We start from the raw sequence: 23,203 nt of genomic DNA on the forward strand, positions 1-23,203 counted from the left end.
AAAAAAAAAAAAATGGCATTTTGACACAGAAACTGAAATTTTTGTTTTTGACATAAAACGTCGTTTATGGAACAGAAATGGCTGCAAATGCAGCCTAACCTTCGGCCATGAGATGCTTGACCTCCCGCACGTCGCGGCCTTCTTCCCTCGCACCAAGATCGTTGCCTTCATTGACTATTCCGTTATCGCCGGCTCCGACATCTGTATCGGCACCGCTGGGGCCATCAGATTGTTGTCGAATCTAGACTCAACCTGCTCCAACGTCACTCTCTTCTCAAACATCATACATTCATACCCCACCCCCACCCAAAAAACAAAAACAAAAACAAAAACTGGTATTCAAAGAAATCAAACCACAGAATTAAAACAGTCATCAGTATCAGCAAGCTAAAATATCAAGAACAACTCCTCACAATGGACAATCACTTTGTATGGGAAGCTCCTAACAAACTGCTCAGCTGCAAACTACCAGTCTGTGGAAATGCAAAGAATAAAAAATGGGAAAAAGTAGCCACAACGTGAACAATATATCTAAGTAAAATAAGCAACCTCATGAAAAGATCAAGACAAAGGAAAATAAAACACGAGAGTTAAATGTGCATATGAAATAAAAGCGCAGACGCGTCTGGCCATTCCATGCGACGAGATCCTCTTCAAAGAAATCATCTGATTACTCTCCCAACTCATCCCGATTTGTCAATCTGAAGGATTTCCAGATGTCCTGCCATGAAGGCATAAGGAGTAATGTTGATTTCTGGACTAAATCTCGACTGCTTCTTAATGGCGTTAGGGATAAACCGATCAGGTGAGTTGAAAAAAGGGATTTGTAATTCATAGGTGGGTCGATGACTCGACAGGAAGAAGGCGGCTCCGATTCTACACTCAAACTCGGCGAAGAAACTACCTTGATTCTTTGACCTGGGACTCATTGGGTAGAAAGCAAGAGCTTCAGCCACCAGCATCAAACTCATACTTTGGATGCATGATTTCGGTCATCTTCTCCGGCGTTGGGGGTGGGCTGAAGACAATGACGGGAAGCTTCATGTGTATATAAGGGCATTTTCAACAACTAACAGTCCCATTTTAACCTAGGCTAACAGATTGGATCTAATTGTAAAAATCTTAGAAATTACATGGAAGGGGGCGTAATTCGTTCAAATCCTTAAATACATGTGTAATTTCGATAAACTATAAGGGAGAGAGGCATAATTTTTTCTATTTCTTTTCATATTTATTTTATGAAATATTTTTATACATAGTTATATCTTACAATATGGAAGAAAGAATTTGTAAGAATTTTCAACTTTCACAAAAAAAAAACAAAAAACAAAAATGCCCGAGCCTGACCTAAACCTGGATAGGGCTTGGGCTAAGCGTTTCAACTCATATGGCAAACCTGGCCCACCTCAACCTTCATATAAATATATTATATTGTATATATTACATGGGGTTGTCAGAATGAATCAGGTCAATCAAAGCCAACTTTGTCCAACCTGGCCAATAAGAATCAACTTAAGCCGGATTGGGTTGGGCTGAGTCCAACAAGACTGGAATCATTCTCCAGTGTCAGCCTCTGTTTTCAAATCTCAGTGCTGATTGAGAGAGAAGATAGAGAATTAGAGACAGAGGATGCAAACAAAAAAGAGGACTGGGGGTCTTTTTCAGTCTATCTTTCAGGGTTGCATTATATTGGGTAAATGAAAATTTTCCAAAAACAAAAGGTCCTACACAGTACACACTTCAGAGTTAGATTCCAAAACGAATTATTTCAAGTCCTTTTCCTGCCCAGAATCCAATGCAACCACGTCTCTCTCTCTCTCTCTCTCTCTCTCTGTGTGTCTGAATTCAAGGGAAAGAAGAAGCATCATAGTTTGGTTTGCAATTCACACTAGCTTATGGACGTAATTTGTCTTATCTCTTAGTCATTGGAAAACAATCAAATAAATCCTATTTATAGTAAATTTGGAGTCTCCAATATAATCATCAAGATTCCTAGATAGTTAGGTAGGATGAAATTAAAATTTAATGGACAGTTAGTCCCTCAAGATCCATGATTCTTATTGCTAACTATATATATATATATATATATTTTTGAATATCATGTAATCTTTTATTTCAAATTGTTACAATTGCTTTAATGATCATTGTTTGTTTACTCATTGCAATCGTGTTTGTTCCTAATTAGTCATTTCATTGGCTTCCCCAACTTCAAGAAAAAATATACATGAAACCTCCCCTCCCCTTGGTTATTTTCATCCACCTTCTATAGTATGTCATCTTCGTCGTGCTCTTTATGTTCTCCAACAAGCATCTTGAACAAACAACAACAACAACAATCATAACTTATACCAACTAAATAGGATCAGCTACATGGATCTAAGATAATCATCAAAGTAAAAGAAATACAAAATAAAAATAAGTGCAACAAGGAAATAGAAGACAAGAAAAGAAATAAGTTTTAACAATAAAATAGAACAACATCCTAGAAACATCCCTTACAAGGGGTTGGCTATCTACGGTCATACTAGAATCCAACCCTACCATTTGTATATCTTTTCTTATCATTTCATCAATGATCATTTTAGGTCTACCCCTACCTCTTCATTTTAGGTATTGCCACACATCTCACATAATATCTTCATTCATCTCTACTGTCCCCAGCTTATTCAAATTACTCTTCTTGATTGCTCAACACTCTAACCATTGTTTGAAAAATTCATTTCTGTTTTTCCTCAAGTTCACATGATTCTACCATCTTTATTGAATAGAAGTGTCATGCATTATATTGTTACTCTTATATATAGATATTATGATTATTACTGGGGATGTTCATGAGAAAATTCAAAATCTTATCAATTTATTTCATCAAAATTTTGAAATGAAAGATTACACAATATTCACAGAATATAAAGCTAACACATGTGTTGAATTTCAATCCAAAATGGAAGAACTAACCATATGATAAAATAAAGTGTAAAAAAAATCCTACACATCACTATTAAAATATTGTATGATCAATATTTGGGTATATGATTGAATTTGAGTCTAGATTCTTTTTCATATTACCCCATGAAATCGTCACCTAAAATTATCCCATTATCACTCTTTCATATGGAAACAGAACTAAGTACCCTCCTCATCCAAGATTCCATGGTGGATGAGCCACCATGAAAAACCCATATACCAAAAAGTATACAACAATAGTTCATTAAACCAAATCCAAAGAATTCAATTCCTATCAGGTAGTTTCAAGTTGGCACCAAATAGATGGCCAACCTGACACCATTTTCAACCATGCCAATCAATATCAGAACCACTACCACACCCCCCTCCCCCAACCCTTACAATAAATATATGGAAAAAAGCTTTCTATAGAGGAGCGCAGGGCTACGCCCAACATGGGGGTGAAATGATTATCCCACCTCCTATAGAAGGTAATAATACATATTCTATTGATATTTTTACATATGCACCCATTGGCCCATGCATTGGTGCAGAAGCCCCATTCCAAGGCAGAAAACTCCACACACCCCCCCCCCCTCCCCTCCCCTCCCCTCCCCTCCCACCCAAACCCCAATAGATAATGTAGAACATTTCCTTACTAACTTCCCCTCTAGCTTTTGTAAATGTTAACCGTACTCTGCAGTCTTCCCCATATACACAGACGCAAACACAAGATTCCCCCCACCCCCTGCAGGAGACAAAAACTTTGCCTTTTCAACAAGATATTTATTTCTATCAACACATCATGGGCCATAGGTGTGGAACCCATTTTGATTTATTCCATCTTACGGCACCCGTGATTCCACATGTGAGTCTGGATCATTCCAAATCACTAATGATACACATCAAACCGTATACACACAGCTTAACTTTAGCCAGTCATCTTTATTTATCCTTCTGAGCTCTAGTTGATACTTCCATTAAATATTTTGCAGAGAAATGCTCATACATAGAAGAGCCCCCACCCCTCCCCTTCCCCTCTCCCCATGCACCATTTATGGTCCTTCACCCTCCTCCTGTCATCTAGTCCAGAAAATTGAATGACTAGCTAGTAGCATCAACCCTCCAAACATTAGCTAATATTATCTTCTTTATCTTGACTTCACTCAGTAAATGAGTGGAGGAAAGAAGATAGAAGAGCTGATATGGGTAGCATTGTAAGCAAGAACAAGAACAGAAAGAAGAAGAAGAAGAAGAAAAGCAGCTGTGGCCCATGTGAGGAGGTGGAGTATATGCGCCTAAGAGAGAAGCTAAAGCTCTTGCAGGGTGAGATTCATGAGATAAAGCATTTAAGAGAGAAGGAATGTCAAGCCCAGAAGCAACAGGTGAAAAACTATGCTAGGAAGGAAGCAGAGTGGAAGGGTGAGAGGAAGAAGTTGAGAGATGAGGTGAGGAGGTTAAGAACAGAATTAATGGTAGCAAAAGATCATCAGGAGATGACTATTAATCATCAAGGGATGTTGGAGGACGGGGAAGATGGTATATTTGCAGGAGGGATAAATATTCTTGACAGTCAAGAGTATTGGCAATGGCAATTGATGGGCCAGGGGAGTAACTTCTTGGTTCAGCACATGAGGGAGGAACAGGCCCGTCGAGATGAGGCTGTGCAGAAATGGAAGAAGCTCTACCTTTCTATCAAAACTGAACTCGACACTCTTATTCATAGAGCTCATCAAGGTCACATCTCTCTCTCTCTCTCTCTCTCTCTCTCTCACACACACACACATCAGACATGTCTCTCTCTCACATCAGACATGATAAGAGGATGTGAAGGCTTATAAGGACTTGGGCATCCTCTCCTTAACGGCTAGTTTAAGGATGAATTTACCTGAGTCTCAACAGAATTTTTTTTGCTCACCCATGACAGAAAGCAGGGGCTTAGTTTTAATTTTTTTCAGTATTGATTTATTGGGCTTAAAATTGGAAAGTTAATGGTGTCGGCTTATAATTAAATTTTGTAGGAGATGGACTGTACTTGAGAGAGGAGGAGGACACCATAAGAGTACTGAAGACGGAACTGAAAGGCAAAGAAGAAACAATCCAAGATTTGAAAGCCAGAGTAGCTGTCATGGAGAAGGAAGGAATCAAAAAGGAAAGGGAAATAGACATACTGAGGCAGAGCCTACGAATTATGAGCAGCAAGAGAAAGGGTGACTCATGTTACCAAGGGTCTCATTGGAAGCTTGCCCATGTAAATTAAATTGGTCCATGGCCACTGCTTGGGGTATATATATATATATATAGATATATAATTAGTTTCTGATAGGTTCAGCATAATAAGGAATGAAATCAATAATCAGAAAAAATACATGTATGTGAAAGATGAACAATGAGTAAACAAAGCTCTATTAAGTGAAAAATCGTTACAATCATGGCTTAAAAACTCAGAATTGGATACGAGATTTGGTCTCCATCGATTTCGATTTGAATCGTCATAGAATCTAATCACCATGAGCTGTACACTTTTTCAGTACACTAAGAGGGTCATAATATATACTTCCTTTTAATGAATGGATATTCTTGTTCAAGTATTACAAAGCATATATGCTGCAAATTTTCATTTTGCTGGAATTTGAGTGCTCTAACAGACTAGTTTTTTTTTTTTTCAAAAATGATAAAGATGAGGGAGGAAAACCAAAAGTATTGCCACTGAAAGTAGTAGTCGCATCCTCTTCTATTTATCTTCGATTTTCGGGTTAATTACACTTGAGGTAACCAGCGTTTAAGAAAATTACATTTATGGTGCCTAAGCAAAAATGGTGTCAACATATGATAACAAAATACTCCGAGTTCCTACAAGGGTTAGGGTATAGTTAGGGCAATTCTTACCAATTTTTATCGATTCCGATCTGAATCATATAGGATCGATCTAGATCCCAATTCTGAATATTTAAACCCTGAGTTCCTATGATGATATAGTTTAGCATCATTTTTTTTTTTTTTTTTTCCTATGGCATTTTAAATTATGGAAAACATCATTGTACAATCTTATCTATAACCACATCACTAATAGCTTCAAAGAGATTCTAAATTAGAATGATCAGATTTAACCATAATGTTTTACCATTTTTTAATATTTAATTTGGATTTAAAATCATGATACTCAATGGTACAACTTAATCTAAAATCAAATTGTAACTATGAGGTATAGAGATACCATTACTTACTAATCCCATTTTTTTCTGCTTTTCATTGAGATTGGTTCTTGTTTGTATATCCTTATTCTATATTCCATCAAACAACCATTTTGTAACTGAAATCTCCAGAACTCCTTATTTATGTGGGAATTATTCATAAATCCTAAAATTTTTATATTTTTAGACCATTTTAGGAGTAGATTATGGGTTTAAAACGCATTCTGAGATCCCGTTCTTCTCTATGTTTTAACTTCCAGAATGGGTTCTAGACCTAGAATTTATTCCGCGATTTCATTCCAAACACAGCCTTAAAAGTAAAGGCAATGCATCTCTTTGGGATCAAATCATATGAATCAAATTTTGGTAAACTGAAGAAAAAAATAGATGACGACGTAATCCGCCATCCCTCTTGGGGTTACACATGGTTGCGCTGTCTGAATACATGTAGATACCAAGGGGAATTACTATTCTGCAAATTACTAACACTATAAAGAAAACAATCAGCTTCACTTCAACACTCAACTGACATATAATACAGGGAATGTTTAAATTACATTTCTAACATTTGCAGTAATGAATCAAGATTTCTAAATTTAGAAGACATGGCTCCCCTTTCCCCTATGAACAGGGAAACCAACAATACCTGTTGCAATACATTAATCAAGCACCGGTGGAAAAACCGGCTCCATTTGAACTGTACACTGGAAAATAGTATAGAAAGACGACTCAAACCCAATACCCGTCACTCCCGACACGCCTTGAAAGAAGTCCCCCATGCTCACTAATACTCCCCCTCCTCAACCTATAGAAGGCTGGTTTGCTGCGGACTGTTCTTAGGGGCCCTGATCTGTTGCTGTGTCTTATTGATAATGGCCCTCCTTCCCCCACGAAACTAGAAGTTGAAAGTGGTCTGTTCTCTATCTCTTCAAGTGAACCTGAACTGTATTCCATTGTTATGAAGGAAGAAGCATAGCCGTATGTCAAGTGAGGAGTAATTCCACCTGCATTCCACCAATTGCTATCAGAAGGGCCCAGGTCTCCCTTCTCACATTCAGGACCAGACGACTCCTTCAGACTACAGCAATCCACACAGATCTCATCATTGTCCTTGTAGATGAGCTTCAGTGCCTGAACAACTTCACCCATGAAAGGCCTCTGAGCCACCTCTGGATGTACACAAATTGAAGCTATTGCTGCCACCTTTGCCATATCATTGAAGTCATAGTTTCCATGCAAGCAAGGATCCACCAACTGCTCTAGGCCTTCTCTACTAGCCAGTAGTGGCCGGGCCCATGTCACAAGGTTCTCCTGTCCCTGAGGTTGAGACATGTCTACAGGTTTTCTTCCTGAAAGAAGCTCCAGGAGCACAACCCCATAACTATAGACATCACTCTTGACAAGTAAATGCCCTGTCATTGCATATTCAGGAGCAACATACCTGCAGGTTCGTGAATTCTCTTTATTAAGAAGCAAAAAAAATTAATCCCAATCCTCTGGATGCATATCGAAACAAAGTTTTTCTTTCATTCCCTCCCCCCCCCCCCTCTCTCTTCTTTTCTTGTTGGGAGAGGGGGGGGGGTACAATCGGGCACCGTAAATTAGAAGAAAAAGGTAAGACTAAGGGATTTAAGAACCGATGTATTAGTTATAAGAGTGGTGTCTCACTTACCCAAAAGTTCCCATAACCCGAGTGGAAATATGTTGACTTCCTTCAGTTGCTTCCCTTGCCATACCAAAATCTGAGACCTTAGGGGTGAAGTCATCTTCCAAGAGAACATTACTGGCCTTAAAATCCCGGTGAATGACACGAGGATTAGAATCCTCGTGAAGATATGCCAGACCTCTAGCTGCACCAATGGCAATCTTCATCCGAGCATCCCAGTCAAGAGGACCTTTTATCTTGTCAGCACCTAAACCAAACCAACAAATCATTTACAAGACCACATGCTATGCAAAGAGCATTTCCAGAAGGTTATGTAGAAAATATACCGTGCAAATGGGACTCAACACTCCCATTAGGAACAAGCTCGTATACCAAGCATCGGGTGTGTTCTTCAATGCATACACCAATCAGTTTGACAAGGTTACGGTGATGCAATCGACTTAGCATCTCAGTTTCTGCAATGAACTCACGGTCTCCATTCTGGCTACCCCTTGTGAGCAACTTAACTGCAACTTCAGTTCCATCTTCCATGATCCCATGGTAAACACGTCCAAATCCCCCTTCCCCCAAGATTCTCTTAGAACTGAACTTCTCTGTGGCCTTCTCAAGATCAGCAAGACTGAATGTCTCCACAGAGAGTAGGAAAGTAGCCATGGTGGAAACAAGGGATACTGATGTTGAGCTTACCATACTACTAGATAAAATGGACCTGATGCCTGCATTGAAAATACCAATTTAGCATGCTCAATTGGTTTATAGAACCAATCAATATTGGCAGAAAACATTAATCAATCAGCCTGTCTGAAATTCAGAGCTTCTGGTTGAACATTGAAGAAGTTCTAAAGCTTTCTGATTAAAAAAAATAAAAATAAAAAATAAAAAATAAATAAAAAAAAATAAAAAAGAAAGAGAGTTAATACAAATTTAAAATGGGGGAAGAAAGATCAAGGTTTTAAGTATCGATATTGGGCAATGTATCAGAAAGGTGATTTGAATAAAAATATCGGATACATATCAGAGAAACACTAAGAGATGTAGAGACAAAACAGGATCTGAAACCAGCACCTGTGAAGTTGAAGACAGAGGAGAGGAGAGAGAAAAGAGAGAACGATGGAAGAAGAAAGGAACACAATGGACCACGATAGGATTCAGTACATCCCTATCATGGTCACTCCCCATACGTATAACAAAGGTAATTGACTCTTAGTAGGAGACCTGAGTATATGTCAATTACAAGGAAAGTAAATAACTAGAATAAATTCACCCAAAAAAAAAACTAGAATAAAGGAAACAACTAAATACAATTTAAACACATCTCTACAACTAAACACAAAACACAATAGGGACAATTCCCCTATTGTGAGTAGTCTTTAACACTCCCCCTCAAGCAGGTGTATATGTGTGCGTGTGTGTGTGTGTGTGTGTGTGTGTCAAAAGGCTCCAGCTTGGATAAGGCTATGTTGTTTTTGTTTGTTTTGTGTATATATATATATATATATCAAAAGGCTCCAGCTTGGAACAAGAAGAATAGATATTAAAAGCAGAACCAGTCTTGAACAAATATAGCAGCCGTAGATGCCAGTGATCACAGAGAGAGAGCTTCCTTCCAGTCACAACACCAGCACAAGTACACCAATCATTAGCAGCAACAGTAGAGAAAAATCTTCATGTCAAATAAATCCAGACAGCAACGAGCAAATTAAGCACCAAAGAATACCAATTGCAAGCCAAAATATCATAACAGCAACAGCAAGATCATAAACCTTTCTCAAGGAAGGCAAATAGCAATCTTCACAGAGAAGACAGATAAAATTGCAGCATTGGTCGCTGCGAACCACTGGTAAAAGTACAGCATAGGCTGCTGCCAACCACAGATAAAAGTGCAGCATAGGTTAATGCGAACCACTGATAAATGTGCAGCATAGGTTGCTGCGAACCAATGACAAAAGTGCAACATAGATTGTTGTGAACCACTGATAAAGTGCAGCATAAGTTCCTGAGAACCACTGACAATTGCATAAGGTTGCTGAGAACCACAAGTAACAGAATAAGGTTGCAGGGAACCATATAACACAGCATAAGGTTTCTGGAAACCAGAGATAACAATCTTGTTGCTGCAAACAAGTAACCATCTTCATAAGAAATTGTTGTTGAGGACACGAACAAATGACATGAACAAGCAAATAATATAATCTGCAGTTGATGACTAGAGTAGATAAAAATAATCTTCAAATATCAGATGATAACCACAACATGACTACAAAAATTGGTGGTAATCCGATGGCTGGATCTTAATATAAAGCACATGCAGATATATAGTTGGTAGCTAAGAGAAAAAATGTAATAGCAGAATTGTAAATAAATCAAACATTCAAGGGGTGGCAGAACTGTAACTTACCAGAATTTCTTGATTGGTAGATCAAAGGAGAAAAGGAAGCAGAGGGTATTAGGATTTCTTGATTGGGGAAAAACTTGAAATAAACTCAAAACAAGGGACAATAGATTAATGAAGGCAGGGATGGGCAATTTTGGAAAAACATGATAAGAACAGTTAGAAGACAACCACGATTTAACTGACTTGTAATTGGGAGGGAATTCTGGAATTTAAAATAAAAGAAGAGAGTCGACACCACTTAAGAATCTAAGGGTTAATTGTAATTAACAGAAAGTGGCTTAACAGTAAATAGAGGTAAAACATAATCTTCAACCTTACAATAGGAAGAGGCGGACAAACCAACTTAAAGACGAAGTCGGTTCAGATGGGAGAAGTCATCATGGGAGCTCTAATCAAGCTGGAACTCTAGGAAAGTCCCAGAATCTTGGAGATCTACTGATCACCCATGGTAAGCAGCCAGCATAAGTGACCCAAACAACAAATTAACCTCTGCAAGCATGTTAATAGTTGATGGTTCAGGTCAATAAAACACCAAAAAAAGACTTTAGGGAATGATACCCAAGGGGTTGCATCGCCCTAAAGTCACGACCAGGTTTCCAAAGTTTCAGGTTAACAGAAAATGGTAATGCGAGAGATCAAACTCTCTCCTTATGGGTTCTTCAGAAGCCGAAACAGGCTAGTTGATGAAATAACAGAGACAACAGCAATAAGAACTAGTAGGAGAAGAAGATCAGCAGTAGCAGCAGTATATGATTTTCTTCAGATATGATCTATAGACTGATGCACCTTTCTTCATCAGTATATGAAACCCTAGTTCTTTATTTTCTATCAACTAGGGTTTTACAAGGAGAAAAGTACAGCATAGGTGGCTGCACACCACAAACCAGAAAACTAGTAAGACTCTTGAAACAAATATCAAGGAGAAAGCAAGTACTGGTTATAGCTCTGATACCATGTGACAAAACAAAATCCGAACTCAGTACCTGCAAAGTAGAAGAGAAAGAATGATGGAAGAAGAAAGGAACACAATGGACCATGATAGGATTCCGTACTTCCCTTTCATGGTAGATAACTAGAATAAAGGAAATAACTAAGCAACTAAACACAATTTAAACACAACTCTACAAACAACAACAACATCAAAAACCTTATCCCAACTTAATGGCGGCTACATGGAGATTCCAAGCAAGGACGAGCGCAAGGATCCATGCGAAAAGATTGACTGGTTATGGCTAATTATAATAAGTGCTGGCAGTCAACCTGATGCACCACTACAAATCAGCCACAGGCTTATAACGACAGTCTATAACAAGGTATCGGCTGTCTACCTAACGTACCATATAGATCGGTCAAGCCAAAGCGTCCTACATGCATTACGTCCACCACTAAAACAATCCATCACCCAACCTACTTTTAAGAAAGGAGGAATAAGATAACGAATTCTTGACAGTCCCGCCAAACATGAAAGTAACAACTCGAACACTCAACTCCGCATTGAAAACTAGAAAAGAAACCACAACTCGAGCTAGAGATATTTGTGAATAGCGATTCAATGCACCAGCATAAAGCCCACCACCACAAGCAAACCAATTGCAACTCGTTAATCCATTCATGCGCATCACTACATCATGATACATATCTTTAATTATGTCCACGTATTTACTCAAAGCATTTTTTTCTCTAAAACTTACCAAATTAACTCTCTAGAAACTCTATCATAGGCTCCTTCTAAATCAATAAAGACCATAGAAGATCCCTCCTATATGCTCTAAATCTTTCCATTAGTCTCCTAAGCAAATAAATAGCTTTCGTGGTTGATCTCCCTGACATAAACCAAATTAGTTGTCCGAAATATTAGTTTCTTATCTCAAGTGAAAATAGCTTCCTCGCATAATTTCATAGAATGGCTCCTGAGATTCATTCTTCTATAATTATTACAGCTTTGAATAACACCTTTATTTTTATAAATTAGCAAATTAGCACTACAATGCTTCTTATCCATTCATCCTTCTATTCAAGATCTTAAATAACCTAGGTTAGCCACAATAATCCAAAAAAATCCTACACTCTTCCAAACCTCTATTGGGGTCAAGGATTAAAGTATCGGTATCGATCGCCGTATCGGTCGGCCAAAATTAAAATACTTATCGGAGTGTATCGTATCAAAGATACGCACATAAATGGATAGGAAACATTTTTTAATACACTTTGCATAAAAAATAGTTAAAAAAAAACTATATATAACACATATTATGCATAGATACTAAATTGAGAGCACTAAGAATCTAAGGTTTGTAGTTGTCCCATAAATGTAAAATCCTTTTTCCAACCTTGATTTCCGCTTTAGTTAGAGAAAAAAATGACTGGCATCAACTTTGGAACAAAACCCCCTCAAAAAATCATATTTTCTGAAAAAATACTCATCTTGGCCATTATATCATCGTAGTGCACCGTATCAGTATGTATCGGTCGATACATACCGATACACACCGATACGTACCGATACACACCAAAATGTACATTTTACCTCGATTTTTTAGTTTCCAAAGAGTATCAGTACATATCGGTGTGTATCGGTGGTGTATCGATGTGTATCGTAGGATACATATCGGTACAAAAAGATTTTAAAAAGTCCATGTATCGTATCGGTAGCATCGGTAAGGCCCAATATGGTACAGTACGTACCGATACTTTAAATCATGATTGGGATACCATCTGGAACTACTAGTCTACTACTTTATCTATTTTCATCATTTTCAAGGCTTCTTTTTCTTCGGCCAACCTAATTTTCCGTATGATATATATACACGATTTGTATGTTCATGATGGTTATTATACCCTTCTGCCGTATTTTATATCCTTGTTTGCCTTATTTCTTTTTCTATTTCATATTGGATCCATGTAGCCGACCCCATTCAATTGGGATAAGGTTATGGTTGTTGTTGTACGATACTATTACTCCATATTATTTTCATTTAATAAACAGTAGAAATAATTAGCCAACCTCTCTTTAATCTCCTCGTCATTTATTAAAAATTATCATCCTCAATTTTAATACATCTAACATGGTTAAAATCTCTACTCCTCCTTTCCCCAAGTTTGGCTAGTTTATAGATTACTTGTTCCCCTTCCTTTGTGCTGAACCTGTTATAGAGATCCTCATATTTCGTAGCCCTTGCTTTCCCAATTGTCTTCTTAACTTTATTTCTATTGAATTATACCTTTTGAAATCCTCTTCATCTTTTGTCCTTTGCTAAGTTTTAAAACTAGATTTCTTAGCCTTCATTATATTTGAACTTCCTCACCCCACCACCAAGTCTCCCTAGATGAGTTTTGTATTCCTTTAGATTCACCTAGAACACCTTTAGCTGTATTTTGAATAAAAGCAGCCATCTCATTCCATATTATATTACGGTCATCATTTATAAATCCCACCTTCCATGTGATACTAATTTATCATTAAATATCCTTAAGTTTTCACCCTTTAAGTTCCACCATCTTATCCAATGGCAAATAATCTCACATCTCCTACGATAAGCCATTTAAAACACATATCTATGGTCGTTGATCTACGTTGCATGGCTAAGCTCTTCCCTGGCATAATCTTACAATCATTACATGAAAATCTATCGGCTCGTCTAGTTATTGGCCACTATACTGTCCACTTTCGAAAGTTATTAGATGCTCTTCTCTCTTTTTGAAACATATGTTTACTATTGATAAATTGTAGGCAACTGCAAAAGACACTTCTGAATTTACTTGTAACCTGCATTATTCTAACCACAGTAGCGATCTTTATATGGATTACATCCTGAGATAAAATCTAACTGCCAATCATCTCATATCCAGAACGAAACTCATAAAAGACGTGCAGTTAGGAAGAAGACTTGATAAGCCAGTCCCCAGTCCCCAGTCCCCACATTCTCCTGGACCATCCATTAAGGATTTGAGTTCTCTCTCTAGAGCTGTTCAGAATGAATGTTTTACCCCCCATAATGACTCCAAACTATTGCCAGGCTGGGAGATGAATGCCCTTTCACCTCAGGGTTACATCTTTTGAAACTTCACCCATTTTGCATTTTGCTGGAATTTTGGAAGGATTCAAATTGTCAAGCTTCCACCTTTTGGTCATCTATTCTCACTGAAAAAAGAAATTTCTTTCCTTCCCATTACCATTCCAGTACATGAGACAGATAGACTGTAAGGCTGCAACCATTCTTGCAAGGATGAGGATCAGAACACATCTGTTTATAAGACAAAGTTACCATGCTCCTCAGTTCACATGCCGAAAACTGAGAGGTTAGAATTAACAGATACACCAGCTAGTGTCATGGAGAAATATTTCTAAATGTAACCAGGTCGAATAGATCAACTCAAAAGGCATTACAATCTGACAATAGTGGCATAACCATACCACTACAATTTGGATTGAAAAAAGTTCAGAGGTGTAATATTTGCAAGAAATTACACAAGAAGTTGACTATTTTAAGCAAATATACAGATGCATTAAATATTTGGATGAAATTTAAAAATGAAAAATGAGTATAAGTAAGAAGATGTTCCAGTAATGTTTTTATGTCTTCCGATTCTAAAGAAATAATAGAAATCATCAATGGAGCTGTTAAAAAAAGTGATTCATCTTCATAACAAGCTATACTACCACTAGTAGGTTTAGATAACCATAATTAAAATCTTACCAGATCTTTTAGTAATGGAGGATATTGTTGCAGGCCCAGCAGATGTTGATGTCCTTCCAGCTCTCTTGCATTTTAAGAGGAAGGAAACCATGCCAAGGCTTACCAAGAAGAGCACAAATGCAGACAAAGCAATAATGGCAATGGTTCTAGCATTCATGCTCAGACTCTTGCTATGAATATCAGCCATGATAGGGTTTTTATGACCTCCACTTCCAACAGGACCGTGGGAGTCCTCCAACGGTGGTGAAGAGGGAAGCCCTGACAATGACATTTTCAGAGACTAAGCCGGCACACACCCATAGAAAGTCATCAAAGGAGGAATAGAAAAGGTTAAGGGAGTCCAAGTTATTACCAGGATATTTGATGTATATCACTTCATAATCACCAAAAAGAGTTGCATTTATTGGCAATTTCTTTTGCCAAAATCTGCCATAATTTAGTGCAGCAGTAGTGTTATCAAACTTCTCTCCTAGTGGGACCAAGTTAATGTCTACCACTGTTTTCCCTTGATCTTGAACATCGGCACTAGCACCCATTATCTTCACTTGACTTTGTTTCAGATATGTGCCTGCCGCAACCTCAATCTCTAGCTCTAAAACAAGGGGAAAGAATTCGATTGGAGTTACACCAAGACGAAGTTCAACTTTCATAGGTAATACACAGCCACAAGGTGAACCAAACGGAGTTGAAGTAAGTGGCTGCCCACAAGTGATTTGATCACAACCTGCTACATTCCAATGTCAAAATATTTCTAATTAAATCAATGATAAATAGAAACCCACAAAAATGCAATAGTAAATCTAAGTCAGCTAAAGAATTTAAACAAGATTTTTAAAAAGTTGCCACCTGAAACAGTAGATGGGGATGGTGAGACAGCAATAGCTCTCTTCCGATGATGATGACGATGATGATGGTGATGATGAGGTCTCAATGACTGACTACTGCTAGGACTGGTAACAGGGCCTGAAAGAGATGCATTAATCTAATCAGGAATGGACAGCTAAAACGCAAGGGCATGGAGTAAAGAGTGTGATAACAACCAATACCTCTATATGTCGGAGCAGGAGCAGGCGAAGATGATGGTCCAAAAGAGCGTTCAACTCTCCATAGTTCGGGTGGTTTCGATAAAGCATATTCCAAGTTTGATGGCAATAATCTTGCTGCAAAAGAAAATAATAATAATAAAAAAAAAAATCCAGAAGCCTCGGATATTATCCAGAATGGTAGATTTTCAGCTTTCATCCATATGTAAGAGAAGAAGCTGGAACAACACCTTGAATAGCTCGTATTACTGTCTGTGTATGCAAGGAGGATCGCCCTTCGAAAAACAAGAATAAGCCTGAGTTGTCAGTTGAATATTCTCTTCCTGAAAGAAAATTATTAGCAAAAAAATGCTACAAACAACAATTAGTACCATTAAAAAAGAACAACAAAAAGGACTGAACCATACAAGCAGTTAATACAAATAAAAAGATAATCTACACTATATTTCAAAAATGAGAGAATTTAAAGAGCCTTGAACTGATTACTAGAATGGATAAAGGAAAAAATCTCTTATGCTTGCCTAAGTTTTCTATTTTATTTTTATTTTATTAGTTTAATTATTGTTAATATTGTTATTATTAGTATTTTTTGTTGTTATTATTATTACTATTGTTATTAGTATTAGTAGTAGAAGTTTTTCTTTATTTAGCATGAAAGGAAAAAAGGCATTCCACTAAGCAAAAAATTTATATAAGGTGGTGGTTGATAATAGAACAAGGCTATGTTAAAAAATTGCATTCTTACCATGCTCCTCTGATATTTTTCTCATAGACAGTGGATGGTTTGGCAGCACGGAAGGTGACAAGTTTATATGTAGTATTGGATACCCTAAAGAAGAAAGATTTATATTAGAAATTTATCATCTTAAAAAAAAAAATATATATATATATATATATAAACTGAAGAAATCACCTTCTAAATGCACCACAAGCACTAATCAAAAAGACAGACTCAATGTCTAACATATAAATTTCCAATTCATCCTCAATCTTCTACGAACCAATTAAGCAAAGATAGAAACTAATGACACAAGAATTTTTTTAGATTTTTTTTCTTTCAGAAGCAACAATTTATAGAAAAGATAAAGATACCAACAAGAGATACAACAACATGATGAAAAAGAAAGACCTAAGACCCCAAGAATCTCATAGCCCAATAGCATATAAATACCCACCCTTTTCACTAAGGCAAATCATCCTCAAAAGACAAACATGGTCTTACAACCCCTCGTTTTGCCAAATCATCCACCACATCATTAGCTGCTCTTGGTTTCATTGGAAACTAAGATGCGTACGTGAATCCAAAAGTGAATCGGTCTTATATAATAGAGCCTTGGATCTTCATCTGAGCTTTGCATTCATCAATTCACATAGTAAGAGCAGTGTCATGGATTTTGCTAATTTTCTTTCAATCTAAATAGCAAGTAACAGTAAATACATTGTCCATTTAAGAATATACACCTGTAGACATGCATAACTGCATTATCGGACAACTTAACAGTATCTTTGCAACACTTGTAAGATATTGATTAGCTTTTATTTAAAGCTCCGTAACCATTTGACTCAGTAAAATTTCTGACTCTACCCATAGGTCTGATAGTGAAAATCATCTAGTGTCAATCTATCCATATCAAACTCTTCAAAGTGGGCAGTCAGGGTATTTTCCTTTAGGGAAAAGATCCTCAAAGCTGGCAGCTCCGAGAGACCCCCTCACTTTGATTTTAATATTACCCCATGGTGTTCTGAATCATCATCTCGGTGATCGGTAATGGAAAATCATCTTTGGGAAAATCCTGGTTGATATCATGAAAGTCAATACAGATTCGGATCTGCCCATTCTTTTTCTTTATGGGGACAGTGTTGGCCAACCAGTCTAGATACTTTTCTTCTTGAATCCCACATTCTCTCTCCCCATCCTTTCTCCCCGTACTGTACAAATCACCATCCAACGACTGTGATAAATTCCGCTTGGGGTTTCCTTCCCATGCAGTTGCATGGAGATCCCCTCTCCCTTTCTTATATTTATAAATAAAAATTGCATGGGAAAAGAGAAAAAAAGTGAAACAATACAACCCACCAAGGCATGTGAAAACAACATCAGGCCACTCTTTGGTTCACTAAAACTAATTGAACTAATTGTATATGAATAAATGCATTTAACGGCAGAGCAAAACTGGAAAGAAGATTGCTTAAAGCTCTTTGAAGGCTTTCACTAAGGAATTCTTCATCTACTTTTCTTTTCACCCAAGCAACATTCACTCTCTTTCTACGCAAGTGAGAAGCATCACCTCCCCCACCCATATAAAGTATTCAAATGTCAAAAGTATCTCACAAATATTTCAACGATAATTGGAATTGGTGAAGAAGAAGAAAGTGGAATCCAGATGGCATGCTCATTTGTATTTTTGGACACCCTTCATTTACTTATTTGGGTATGCCAATGTGTATCAATCAATGGCCCTTTTGGCACATGATCTTCGAGCAAGCAAGGAAACAGGAACTTATAAAGAAATGATGATAATGGGATAGGGTTGCACAATATCGCCTGTCAACTTATTATCTATTGATGGCCCAGGGTCACAAACTGCAGGCAACCAATAAGATCAGTTTGGGGTAAGTTAAGAAGAAAAAGAACAAGGTGAAGTAGTAAAGTCAGTGTATGGAATTAGGATTCCTCATACAATGGTTTAGAATGAGGCAGTGGGTGTGAAATGTGCTTCACTGTAGGTTTTAAGGTCAATTATAGGTAGGAAAAGATTTCTTGGCAAGATGATTGGCAAGAGTACGCAAGGATGCCGTCTCTAGGGTTCCAGTAGATAAATGATCGGTTTGAATCCTCTAGGCTGTGGGTTATGGCTTTAAAGAAGTTCGGAATATAGCATTACAAAATATAGCAAAATATTTTTTTCACCAAATCCATTATTAGCAATGGAGAAATATCATTTCTGGTCCAAGCGGACACAGGAAAATTAATGCAATAAAGCAAGAACCAACAAACTTGTCAGCATATAAGGACACATTTCTGGTAAGGCATAGAAGAGAATGAGGACAGTCATCACCCACTATCTCAAGTTGCATTTGCAAACTTGGTGCACTTCTAATTTCATATCACACATTCCAATTTCACCCAAACATCACATGAACTGTTTAACAAGACGCTCACCACCAGGTTAATAAATTGAAAGAAGTTCATCCCCACAACGACAAACATTCAACGTCAAGGAACTAATAATTTTAAATCATAACGCAGCAGCTTGCTTGCAGTTATTGTTTGGCCAAATACCCACTTCACCAACTGTGCGATGCACCTCTCCTCTTCTGAATCCTAAAGTGTATTCTCCATTAATGCTCAAACTGAAAGGACCTAGTGTTAGACCCATTTGGAATGCACTTCTTGCATTTCAACTGTGCATCAACGATACCCAATTTGTTTCTTTTCTACTTTTAAAGAAAGCCTTTCCCAAAAGCAAATTCCATATAGCTAACTCGGGAAAATAGCAAATGGACAATTACTCTCTAGAAACAGCTACATAGAGCAACCGCTAAGAAAAATAGAAGATATTTAACACTAACGTTAGCAAGACAAGCACATCAGAAACCGTACCAGAAACAGAGGGAACCAAATTGAACAGAGGAAGAAGAAGCATCATCAGTAACAGCATCTTCCTTCCCCCCAAATCAAAGTCATATCAGAGGAAACCCAAGAGCTTAAATTCAAATGCGACGAACGGGTAGATAAGACAGCCCAAGAAGTCCCCAGAAAACCCATTCCATCGTACCAACCCTTCATACCCCTCAGCCTCCAAGCCGAACAATTGCATGACGCTAACGACCACAGAGTGACTGGAAAAAAGCATGTGGTCATGAAATCCTGGTTCTAGAGGAACAATGCCGGTGAATTAACAGATCCATGAAACCTAGGTGATCTTCCAGAGAGGATTTTTAACTTTAGCACTGACGAGACGAGAGCAGACTCGGTGTGAAAGACAGAAACAAGCGAAAGAAGACACAGGGAAAAGCAATAGATAGATCTTCAGCAAGCGAGTGAGAGTAACAATGTCTTTTTGAGAAAATGAGACAAAACTACTACTAGCTACAAAGCTAGGGAGGACAGCGAGCGAGCAAGAAAGAGAGAGAGACAGAGACAGAGAGAGAGAGAGAGAGAGAGAGACAAAACCTGTGAGCAAACAGAAGGTTACCATAGAGGCCGAGACGCAGAAAACTACCACTCTCTCTCTTCTCTCTCTCTCTTACCGCCGGGTTTCGAGTGGATTTTGCAAGTAGGTCCCTTAATTTTAGCGGTATTGTCCAAAAAGGCCATGTCTTTTCCTTTCTTCTCTTTTTCTTTGGGAAGTGCCACAAGGCCCGGGCCCACAATGGATGGGAAATAGGGCGCAACAAACGAGGCACAGATTTAAATAAAAAGAAAAAAAGTGAGCCAATAATTCACAAGGGAAACGCCCTGATAAAGAGACTCATGGGCCTATCTCAAATTCACGTGCAAAGATGACACATGGACCCCTTGAATTGTCACGTGTGACCTACTTTTTATTTTTTGGAAAAATAAAATATTAATATATATGCATAAAATGTGATTTTTTTTTAATAAAATGTAGTTAAATACTGTTTACATTCTAATCATCCAATATAATCCTATATAATGTTTTTTCTAATAAAAAAAAAATCCAAGAGAATGCTATCCACATGTGTATACGTTAGAGGGCATAGCCAATGGAAGGGGGCGCCCAAGAATCTTTAATATGAGACTATATGATCCTTTTGTGTCTATTATGTCCAGGCATAACACCTTTTTTTTTTTTTCTTTTCTGAGTAGTGTTATTTCTTTTGGAAAAAGAAAAAAGTACTACTAAAAACTAAATAAAAAACAAGTATTTTTTTTTTTTTTGGCAAAACAAGTAGTCATTAGCTATCACAACATCTTGAATATCCTATCTACCATTGTTTTTTTACCATCATACTAACAACCGAGATATAAATCATTTAAATTTAAAAACTAGCATAGCAATTCACCATCATAATCTCCACTTAAATCGTTATCGAATTTGGGATCATTCATTTATCCACATAATTCCTAATTCACCCTAACTATCCGGACAACCAACAAATGGGTGCATAACCGATACATAAATTGAACAATAAAGTAAGAGGATATCAAACAACTCTAATGATCACCCTAAAGAATTCCCTTGGCCCAACCATTTGCACAACTCATCCTATGCAATATTATTGGATTTCAAATTTTAGGATTCACATTGTAAACTATAGACATATGTTATGGGAAACTACAAAAAGGATGGGCACATTGTTAGGGTGACAATGTCACTCTCTCTCTCTCTCTCTCTCTCTCTCCTTTGAAAACGACCCCATGCTTGAATTAGAATCACTTCTAACTTTTGATTCTTCCTACTCTCTCCTACCTCTCACATGCACGCCTAAGATTATATACATCCAGATGTTGGGCTACGTGCATGTGAGGGGTAGAGAGGGAGTTGGAAAGGATCCGGATCCCCATCCACTTGGCCCCACCCCTCAAATTGATTGAGTCAAGCTCGCTTCATGCCCAATCATCTCTCTTTTTTATTTATTATAACTAAACCACCACTAGAAGCGGGGTGGGATAGGGGGATATCTAAGTAACAACAAAGTAGGTGGAGAGAGTTGAACAAGCGACCTCCGATACCATGCATGCGTCCCCTCCTCATGGTTATGATTACAAGATGAAGATAATTGTTTAAAACAGAGCAAATAATAGTGTCATATGTTTTTTTTTTTTTTTTTTTTTTGTTCTAACACATATTAAAACTATTTGTTGGAAACTTTACGGAATTAATTATATACATTAATGCGGCTTATTACAAATATAACCATGATAGGCCTTTGGTCCTTTACATGGCACATTAGGAAGGCCTTACTCCACAATCCATCTATTTTAGTCACATGGCAATGTCTTGTACGTCCAATCAATAGATAGGTTGGGTCTGATTTAGATTCGCCACTTGTCAAATTTAGTGACATCATCTTGATTGATATATTTTTTTCTTATATTTTTATCAATCCATTTTGAACCTTTTTTTTTTTTTTAAATTATAGTTTTTCAACCTATTTGAAAATATTATGAAAGAAAGTATGAGTTAGTAATGGCATCATCCCACCTTCGTAATATTAAGACAGGCACAACCAGTTTTGCTCTTGCAAATGTGATGTCACTATTATGATCATTGAATGTCTAAAGATTAGTTTAGATTGATTATCTATCAAATTTAAGCATCAAATTCAATAATTCATCCTCCCATTTACGTATATGTAATACCATTTAGTCCCAACATTCTTAATGCTTTATTTTGCCACTTAGTAAACTCTATTTTGAACTAAGATTTGGCGCTAGATTAAAAGACCTTAGCGTCTATTGTCTACACAATTTCTCCTTTAATTGATCTTGTCACATGGCTAAACTAGATGCATGTGTAAGAAGATGTTTAGATGTGTCCCAAAAAAAAAAAAAAATAGACATTTTTTCTTCCCCCTCTTTTGAATATTTAATTTTGGATTATATATGTGGAAACCAATGTGTAAAAAGATACCACTCTTTCTTCATTTAACTACTAACAACAATCTATATAAGGTTTTGCATAACATAGGTTGGCTGTTGAGAAGAGCTGGGAGTACATCCTACATAAATATTTTGTTTTTTTACCAAATCAAGCCTCATGTGCTTGAAATCTGTCAAATTAGGCATTTCTTTTTTCTTTTTTTTTTTTTTTTTTTTTTTCAGATTATTATGAAAACATGAACACTAGGATAGCCTAGTGGTGGTAGCTCCGACTTGAAGAGTTGGCGCCCAGGGGAGGAGGTCGTGGGATCAAACTCTGTCGTACGCATTGTGTGTGTGTGTGTGTGTAAGTGTATCCATCCGTGGGTTGTCCAGATGGCTAGGGCGAATTGGAGATTACGTGGATAGGCGCACGATCTCAGGTTTGATTCTCCATTTGTGCATCTACAATTTAAGTGGAGACTGTGGCAGTGGGTTGCTAGGCTATTCTCTCCAATGATTAGTTGAGGTGCACGTAAACTGGCCCGGATACCTTGGTTAACAGAAAAAAAAAAAAAAAATGGAACTATCTAAATGACACTTCTGTAGGCATATTTAGAACTTGTAACATTCTTTTAATTGCCCCTTGTCTCTTATTCCTATAAGTTTTTTAATCCAAGGTTTAAAATGGTTTTCAAATTAATTAAAAAATTAC

General features: G+C 37.3%; 2 protein-coding genes and 1 long non-coding RNA gene across 8 annotated transcripts; 1 reads left to right on the forward strand and 2 right to left on the reverse strand.

Annotated features, from left to right (window-relative positions):
* Positions 1-28: 28 nt before the first annotated feature.
* LOC122088777 lies at positions 29-1,199 on the reverse strand. The gene is made up of 2 exons (XR_006143144.1): positions 414-1,199; positions 29-252 (listed from the first exon to the last, which is right to left on the reverse strand). It is a non-coding gene; the product is annotated as an uncharacterized LOC122088777 (long non-coding RNA).
* A 2,725-nt stretch (positions 1,200-3,924) lies between these two features.
* LOC122088404 lies at positions 3,925-5,534 on the forward strand. The gene is made up of 2 exons (XM_042657670.1): positions 3,925-4,680; positions 4,965-5,534. The coding sequence occupies exons 1-2, from the start codon at positions 4,149-4,151 to the stop codon at positions 5,201-5,203; spliced, it is 771 nt and encodes a 256-aa protein (XP_042513604.1). The 5' UTR covers positions 3,925-4,148; the 3' UTR covers positions 5,204-5,534.
* A 1,094-nt stretch (positions 5,535-6,628) lies between these two features.
* Positions 6,629-20,155, reverse strand: LOC122089133 (receptor-like serine/threonine-protein kinase ALE2). Of its 6 annotated transcripts, none has more exons than XM_042658627.1 (10): positions 19,543-20,155; positions 16,684-16,767; positions 16,169-16,213; positions 15,942-16,055; positions 15,742-15,858; positions 15,248-15,622; positions 14,896-15,153; positions 8,130-8,519; positions 7,810-8,050; positions 6,629-7,578 (listed from the first exon to the last, which is right to left on the reverse strand). In XM_042658627.1, exons 1-10 carry the CDS (start codon positions 19,598-19,600, stop codon positions 6,867-6,869), a joined length of 2,394 nt encoding a protein of 797 aa, XP_042514561.1. In that variant the 5' UTR covers positions 19,601-20,155; the 3' UTR covers positions 6,629-6,866. The 6 variants fall into 6 exon arrangements, with proteins under 6 accessions (XP_042514561.1, XP_042514559.1, XP_042514560.1 ...); XM_042658625.1 differs by having other exon boundaries at positions 16,169-16,261; XM_042658626.1 differs by having other exon boundaries at positions 15,248-15,619; positions 16,169-16,261; positions 19,543-20,154.
* Between the last annotated feature and the right edge of the window lie 3,048 nt (positions 20,156-23,203).

The sequence above is a fragment of the Macadamia integrifolia genome, chromosome 9, assembly GCF_013358625.1.
Source record: "Macadamia integrifolia cultivar HAES 741 chromosome 9, SCU_Mint_v3, whole genome shotgun sequence".
NCBI lineage: Eukaryota > Viridiplantae > Streptophyta > Magnoliopsida > Proteales > Proteaceae > Macadamia > Macadamia integrifolia.

What these genes read in the sequence shown, in the direction of transcription:
- LOC122089133 (XM_042658625.1), bottom strand. Translation starts at nt 19,600, where the DNA reads ATGCTGTTACTGATGATGCTTCTTCTTCCTCTGTTCAATTTGGTTCCC. An exon ending in TTTGGTTCCCTCTGTTTCTG is followed by an intron (nt 16,768 to 19,542) that starts GTACGGTTTCTG and finishes TTTCTTCTTTAG; the next exon opens with GGTATCCAATACTACATATA. An exon ending in AAAAATATCAGAGGAGCATG is followed by an intron (nt 16,262 to 16,683) that starts GTAAGAATGCAA and finishes ATTTTCTTTCAG; the next exon opens with GAAGAGAATATTCAACTGAC.
- LOC122088404 (XM_042657670.1), top strand. Translation starts at nt 4,149, where the DNA reads ATGGGTAGCATTGTAAGCAAGAACAAGAACAGAAAGAAGAAGAAGAAG. An exon ending in TATTCATAGAGCTCATCAAG is followed by an intron (nt 4,681 to 4,964) that starts GTCACATCTCTC and finishes TAAATTTTGTAG; the next exon opens with GAGATGGACTGTACTTGAGA.